The 7,627-nt window shown below is 39.5% G+C and overlaps 1 protein-coding gene across 1 annotated transcript in view; it reads right to left on the bottom strand.

Moving 5' to 3' along the window:
• Positions 1-2,761, bottom strand: part of NUCB2 (nucleobindin 2) — a 46,542-nt gene extending 43,781 nt beyond the window's left edge. The window contains exons 1-2 of the mRNA XM_007955509.2: positions 2,618-2,761; positions 1,970-2,077 (exon numbers count right to left, since the gene is read on the bottom strand). Coding sequence (XP_007953700.2) covers positions 1,970-2,077; positions 2,618-2,761 — 252 coding nt within the window. The remainder of the gene's footprint in view (positions 1-1,969; positions 2,078-2,617) is intronic.
• Between the last annotated feature and the right edge of the window lie 4,866 nt (positions 2,762-7,627).

Genomic DNA, 7,627 nt, shown 5'->3' with positions numbered 1-7,627 from the left:
ACTCATAGCAACCCTCATTGGGTTTCCAAGGCAGTAAATCTTTACAGAAGAATCTTGCCTGGTCTGCCTTACGTGGAGTGGCTGGTGGGTTTGAACCACCAACCTTCTGGTTAGCAGTCAAATGCCTTAGGCACTGCACCACCAATAGGAGTTGACTGTAAAAGGAAGATAATTATAAAAGTATCCTCTCCCCAAACCAAGGAGCTCTGGTAGCGAAGTGCCTAAGGCACTTGACTGTTAACTAGAAGGCTGGTGGTTCAAACACACCAGCCACTCCTCAGAGGGAAGGCTGGGCGATCTACTTCTGAAGTGAGACTGCCTCAAAAACCCAAGGAGGGATCGCTATGAGTCAAGGCCAATTCAACGGCATATAACAACAAACAACAACTCCCCAAACCAAGAAATGTATCATCTTTCCCCTGAGTTGTTATTGTTATGTGCCGTCAAGTCGGCCCCGACTCATAGCGACCCTCTGAGTAGTTCTACATAATACCTCCCGTTATTGACATTTCTTATGTTACCTGCAAATAATGTTCTAAATCTAATTTCAGCTGGATAGAAGACATTGAAAGTTATACATTAAATATCACTTGAGTGAGGATACTGGTTTCACAGGTGAAATTAATCCCTCAGAGGAACAGCAAGATTATACCCGAAGACAATTCATAGGGTGATTCTGGCATAATGCTATTACCTTTTCCCAGAACAATTCATAGTCTCCATGAGGAGAGTGTGAATTAACAGCCACAGACTCCAATAGATACCACTACCTGATGCAAGTCAGTCCTTCAAGTAGGGATCATTACCTCTTCTGTTACTCTGGACCTGATTAAAACATCAGAACTCAATCTATTCTGAACCTTTGCAGGTCCCTGCTGTCCTCAGTCAATGGCAATGGGTTTTGGTTTTGATCTTCAGATCATGAACCCTAACATGGTATAAAAGGCCTTCTATCATCTAGCCATGGCTATCTTTCCAATCGGTCTTTTGGCTATTCATGGACTCCACTTCCCACTCCAGGTTGGAAGCAGTAGTTCTGCTTCCAGTTTCCTATTTACCTCTTATCTCTGTAATCCTGTATCTTTGTCTAGGATGTCTCTCAGCTGCTCCCTTTTTTCAGTTACACCTTTAAGCACTGGCATACTCTCCACCATAAAAAATGACCTCCCACCTTCCTGAATTGCTTCATACCAGATTATGTGTCTGTGGTGGTCAAGTATGTGTGTCAATTTGGCTGGGCCTAGTTGAGTGGCTGGGAAGCTGGTGGTAGTTATTCCCCATGATGAGACTGGCAATCAACTCCATGGTGGGACCTACCACAAGCAGCTGAGTAGCTGCTTTCAGGATGTGGTCTGCTTCCCATATATAAGAAACAACTTTGGGAATGGTCTCGAGTTTATGGCATGCTTGAACCCTGCATGTAGCCGAGTCATTGTTCAGCAGCCTGCTGACCTTGGGACTTACAATGGACTTGAATTAATGGCCTGCTGTGTGGTTTGGTGACATAGGGACTGTGCCTTTTTATTTGTCAACCTTGGGCTTGGCAGCCTCAGCAGCCAGCAGTTGTCTGAGTGAAGAAAAGCCTCTAGCTTCAGTGGGCTGGGAGCTGAAGCCCAGCCCCTAGAGCCTGGCACTTTGAACTCGGACTTAAAGCCCCCAAACTGTAAGAATAAATTCCTCTTTGTTAAAGCCATCCCATCTGTGGCATATTCCTGTCAGAGCAGCACTAGGCACCAGAACAGTGTCCTTCCTCTTTATCTCCACAGTATTTTATACACTCATCATGTATTCATCCTAATAATCTATTTCTGGATATTTTTCTCCCTTGAGGGTTCCTTAAGGCTGATAAGAGTCTCCTCTTTTTTTTTATTTTTCTTTTTTTTTCCCCTTGAAGAGTCTCATTTTTATATCGCCAGTACTTAGCTCAATATCTGGCATGCTCAGATGTCGAATAATTATTGACATTTACCTTTATTTCCTCTATGTCTGCTTTCTGGAGCTTTTCTCTGAAATGTTGATCTGTTTCCAGAACATCAATCACTTGCTTGAGATATTCATCATAATAAAGTCCAGTATCCTTCAAATTAAGAAACAAACAGTAATATTTCTAAATTTTTTCCATCTCTGCATCTAATGATCTCAATCTTGAAAAATAATTTCTAGTAAAATGGCATTAAAGTATACTTATTTTGATGATTTTGACAAAGTAAAAAAGCTGTATTCAACTCAAATGAAGAGTTTTGTATAAAAGCCAATACCCATGTTTTACCATTACTTAAAAGTAGAATTCCTGTGTTAAACAATGACTACTTAACCAATTAATTATTTTCTCCTCATTGTCACCTGTCTCTCCTCATTGCCTCTGGCTCTCCTTTGAATACAATACAATGCTTTCTTGGCTGATTAGCTTTATGTTGGAAATGTATTACAGTTAATTCTTCTAGGCACTATCTAACATACTAACTATATTACATAAATACATTTAAAATCAAAGAGCACATAATTCATTACTCTTTTCACTGCTATTTCAGAAATAGTTCCTAAATCTAGTTTTATAAGTAATAAGTATTAACAATATTTTAGCTATCATTTGTCTCAGTTTTATCATTTTACGTACTGGTGGTTCAATCTTTGTACTTTCCACAGGTTCAGTATTTTTCACTTTTGTCTTGTCTATGTCTATAGGCACAGCTTCAAAAACAGTAAGTAGACATGTAACCAAGAAAAAACAATATTGCAGTAGAATGGTCTTCCACATCATCTGAAATAAAGGAATAATCACAGTAAAGTCATGGAATTATGTTTTAAAATTATGTATGCATATATGCCCAAAGCCACATTAATAATATACTCAATCTTAAGAAGTTCAATACAACAAAAAAAATGTGGTGAAGGAGTAAAAAGATTGTAACCTATCTTAATAACACTTAAGATAGATAGCTGAAGAAAATCAGGGAAAAAAATGCTTTTCAGTCAAAATTTAAAAGGCAAGAAAACAAAACTTTAAAGTTTAAACTGCTTATATAACATATGAAAAAGCTTGGTTAATGACAAAATCTTCAAATAAAGATAGTAATGAGGAGTTCAAAATTTCAAAAAAATAAATAGCCCAAGTTTAGGAAAGTAAGAAAATACTATACATTTTTTCTCAATTAAAATACTAGAGGGTCAAAATTATTTCTATATATATTTAACTTAGTTTCAGCCTTATTTTAGAAATAAATATGCTCCAAGAACATCAATTGATAAACAAATGACTAGCTACAAATATTCTCTTAATCTTATTAAATATTATTTTATCATACTTATCATTTGCTAAAGATTCTTTTTGGTCAATAAGTTATCAGACAAATAGCTCAGTAAAATATAAAATCAAGTAGTAATGGGGATAAAACAAAAGATAAAAAGCTGTTGCTGGACTTGCAATATTATTCAAATTTTGCTTATTTGGACTGCTTCCATTCCACAAGGATCTTGTTAGCTCCAGAGAGTCTACTACAAGAATTAGAATGAATAAAATCTCATATTGAATTGATTTTATACATGTAGATTCAGATTAAAGTACAAGTCAAGAATATGTGGAATGTGCATTATTTAACTTAGAGCCTCCCAAACTTGGCCATGGACTTTTGAAAGTAACATGTTTTATCCACAGAATATAGTTTGGGAAAGAGGACATTACCTCATTCATCTCCCAGGTTGTGGTGCATTGAATTACTTTATATGGCCCTTCCTGCAATGCATGGTCTTGTGACTAGGTGGGATTATGTAAATAAGGTCCATGTGGCCCACCAAGGGGATTGGATAGCCCGTTAATAACGTAAATAAGGTGTATTGAGGCCCTGTAGGGGATTGGTCAGTTCTGCCATCCCACATGGCTTAAAGGGAGCCAATCTCAGAGGCTGAGAGGGGGACCTCACCACCATCAGGAAGAGCCAGGAACAGAATGTGTCTTTTACATCAAGGGTCCCTGTGCTGAGAACCTCCTAGACCCAGGGGACAGAGAGTGCTGTAACACTAGAGATGGCATGAAATGGCTAGACACGTCAGCAGAGAAATAGTGATAGCAGAACCAGAAGACTGGTGCCAGAGGGGACACTGGGCTTTCTATCTAGCACATGAAGCAAGGCAGTTACAGTGAGCCTACTGACCCACAGAGTGAGAAAGCTGAACACCTTCAGGTTGGAGGCTTCCTGGTGGAGTGGGATACCTCCAGGCACTTATCTGTGGAGCTAAATAGCTTTGTAAGACTTGCTTGAGCAGGGCAGAGATGAAGACCAAGAGGAGCCTGTCCTGAGGAGGCTGAGAGGAGGCCTGTCCTTCAGGAGCCAAAAGGAGGCCTGTCCTCGGGGAGCACACATGACAAAGCAAAGGGCTTGCTTGCTTGCACAGCCAAGAGGAGCTGAGAAAGCTGTCCTGCATTCAAGAACAGAGGGATGTGCTCCCCGCTTCAGTGAAGCCTTCCAGACTTTGCCTATATGCTGCTTGATCCTAATCCTGAGTTGTACCTGTTACTTCCCTAATAATCACAATTATATTGTGATTGTGGTCTGTGAGTTCTGTGCAGCCACTACAATAAATTATCTCAGCAGAGAAGTTGAGAGTATCATGGAAGGGATGACTGGTGTCAGAACCGGTAAAAAAGGTTGGCAAGTGGAGGTATGTCTGACCTCCATCTTATAGGAACCAGTCTTTGGCAAATATTGATGATGATAATCCTCCCCGCCCCCCTTGTGAAGTTAGAGAGTAACTGACACTATGGCATTTTTACAAAGGTACATAGGACAGTGACTCATTTTACAGATGAAAAAATTAATACTTAAACCAATGAGCTTATAGACCATTGCCTTGTCATTAACAAAACCACTAGAACTCTCATTTCAATGTCATTTCTAGTCTACCAATTTTTTTCACATATTTATTGAGCTATAATGCACATGCCATAAAATTCACCCAAAGTACACAATTTAACAGTTTTAGACTATTCACCAAATTGTGCAACTATCATCACTATTTAATTCCAGTACATTTCCATCACCCAAAAAAGAAACCCTGCATCCATTAACAGTCATTCCCCATCCTCTACTCTCCACAACCCCTGGCAACCACTAATCTACTTTCTGTCTCTATGGATTTGCCTATTCTGGACACTTCATATAAATGGAATCATATAATACGTGGTCTTTTATGTTTGGCTTCATTCACTTAGCATGGTGTTTTCAAGGATCATCTTTACTGTGACATATATCAGTACTTGATTCCTTTTTTTTCATTTCATGCAACATGAATTTACTGAATACATACACTAATCCAGACAATGTATTAGATACTGGAAACAGCAGTAGATATGACAGAAGCTCCAGCCCACAAGGAGCTTACATTCTAGAAGGCAAAGAGCTACTGGACCAAAACTAACCTGAAATCTACCATGTCTCTTGACACTAGAATGAGCCAATACATTCTCTTTACTGCTTAAACTAGTTTGTTTCATATGTTTTATTGCTTTGAACTAAAAGCATCCTTACTTACATGCAACTACTGTCTCATCTTTCATTATTCTGTCTTGTATATCACACTCAAGCCAAATTAGCTTGATCTCAACACAAGCCTTTTCTAACATTCAGTAGATATAAAATTCCTAAATCCCAAAAGAAATCTTGATTCTTTTCCCATCTCCATTAAATCAGAATTCTCATTCACACAGAGGCAGATTTCTTAGCTATTGACTCATGCCAGCTATCCAGATTAAGTTTATCTGCTGCTATTGTCAGATGCCTGAGTCAGCTCTGACTCATAGCAACCCCCTATGTACAACAGAACAAAACAGTACCTGGTCCTGTGCAGTCCTCACAATAGCTGCTATGCTTGTAGTTTATCTGCTACATATATTTAAAACAACAAACAAAACCCAGTTACCATCAAGTAGACTGCCTCTGATCATGATCTAACACATGATAACCCCACCTGCTGCAGAGCAGAAGTGCGCCATAGGTTATCAAGGTTGTGACCTTTCAGAAGATCGCAAGGCCTTTATTCCAAAGTGCCATTGGGTGAGTTTGAACTAATCTTTCAGTTAGTAGTCCACTACTTAACCATTACCATCACCCAGAGTCCCTGCTGCATATATGCATTAGAGCTTACGTTCTAAAGCACTTTGTTTGTGGAAGGCTGCAATCAATAGCAGGAACCCAAACTCCACTTTGAGTCTTGACATAAGTTCAGATACCATTTGAGTCCTTTATGTTAATTCCCCAATGCTTGCTGACCATAAACCAGCAATGTGGCTATGCTTAGACAAGTACAGAGCAAGCCCAGAGAGGGGTAGTTTGCCCTCCAGAAGAGTGTGGTTGAAAGCTGTTGTTGTTATGTGCCGCCAAGTCGGATCCGACTCACAGCGACCCCTCCTTGGGTTTCCGAGGTGGTATCGCTATGGAAGTAGATTGCCCAACCTTCCTTCCGAGGAGTGGCTGGTGGGTTTGAACTGCCAGCCTTCTGGTTAACAGTCAAGTCCCTAAGGCACTATGCTACCAGAGCTCCTAGAACAGGACTATCCAACCTGAAAGTAGAACTAGGGAATCTGCCTGAGCATTTAGCCAATCAGATTCATGTATTCTAATTTGAGTTAAAGGTTAGGGTCCTGGTTCCTGTGACTCAGGGTCACATGATCATGAGTCATACCCCAACTACCATGTAGCCATGTAATCAAAACTCCAGAACCAATCTGCTAAACTTGTATAACCTGCAATTATGTAAGTATCCCAATCATAAGTATTGCAATCATGGTCCTTTCCCCGCTTCTGTAGTCCTGCCTCTGACAGTGATGAATTGACCTGACACCAATCATGATCTGGTGATGACTTCCTTTGTTCTCTACTGTATATAATGAAAACCATGGCTGTGGATCAGCAAATTCCATCAACCTCTGTACCGTGTGCATGCTGATGGTATCCCTCATTTGAATGACTGCTTATTTTGTCTTTGTCTTGTTTAAGGCTTAATAGAAGAGTCTCTATAGAACAGGTTTGCATCTGGGATCATTTGCCCCTAGCACAATATTAATGCCTTGAAACTATCAGATCTAATACATGTGCAAACCAGTCCAAGGAAAGAGAACACCCACTTCTGATGCCAAATGATATGATAATAATAAATCCCATGCCAGCTGTGTCCTACGGAAATCTCAGCTTCTCCTCCGTATTAAGTTCAGACCTCAGCTGCCAAAGCAGCCATTTTCTATTTCATCCCTAGCTACCAGGGGCTAGGTCAGCAGGTACCAGCTGGAAGCCTGGGGGTGCATATGACACCCTCCACTTCAAATCAGTCAGTCTCAAATTTAGTGTGTGTGTATATCAGATAGTATATATCAGATATATATATATATATATATATATATATATATATGTTTTATATATATATATCAGACAGTTTCCTGTTTTGACTGTAGGTAGAGATCCTGGAAGTGGTTAAAAAGAATGGTCTTGGGTGAGTGGTGTTAAAAGAGTATAGGAAACTGATAGTTTTCTGTTCTTCTTTCATATCTTTTTCTCCCTCCATCAGCCCTCTTCTTTTATTCCTCTCCCATCTAAATTTAAGGATAGAATTGTGTTTTCTTTAATTAGTTTCATGT

The sequence above is a fragment of the Orycteropus afer genome, unplaced genomic scaffold, assembly GCF_000298275.1.
Source record: "Orycteropus afer afer isolate SDZICR_OR568_19922 unplaced genomic scaffold, OryAfe1.0 scaffold00014, whole genome shotgun sequence".
Lineage (NCBI taxonomy): Eukaryota > Metazoa > Chordata > Mammalia > Tubulidentata > Orycteropodidae > Orycteropus > Orycteropus afer.
Note: the sequence above shows the minus strand (reverse complement) of the source record. Positions and strands in the feature narration are given on the sequence as shown.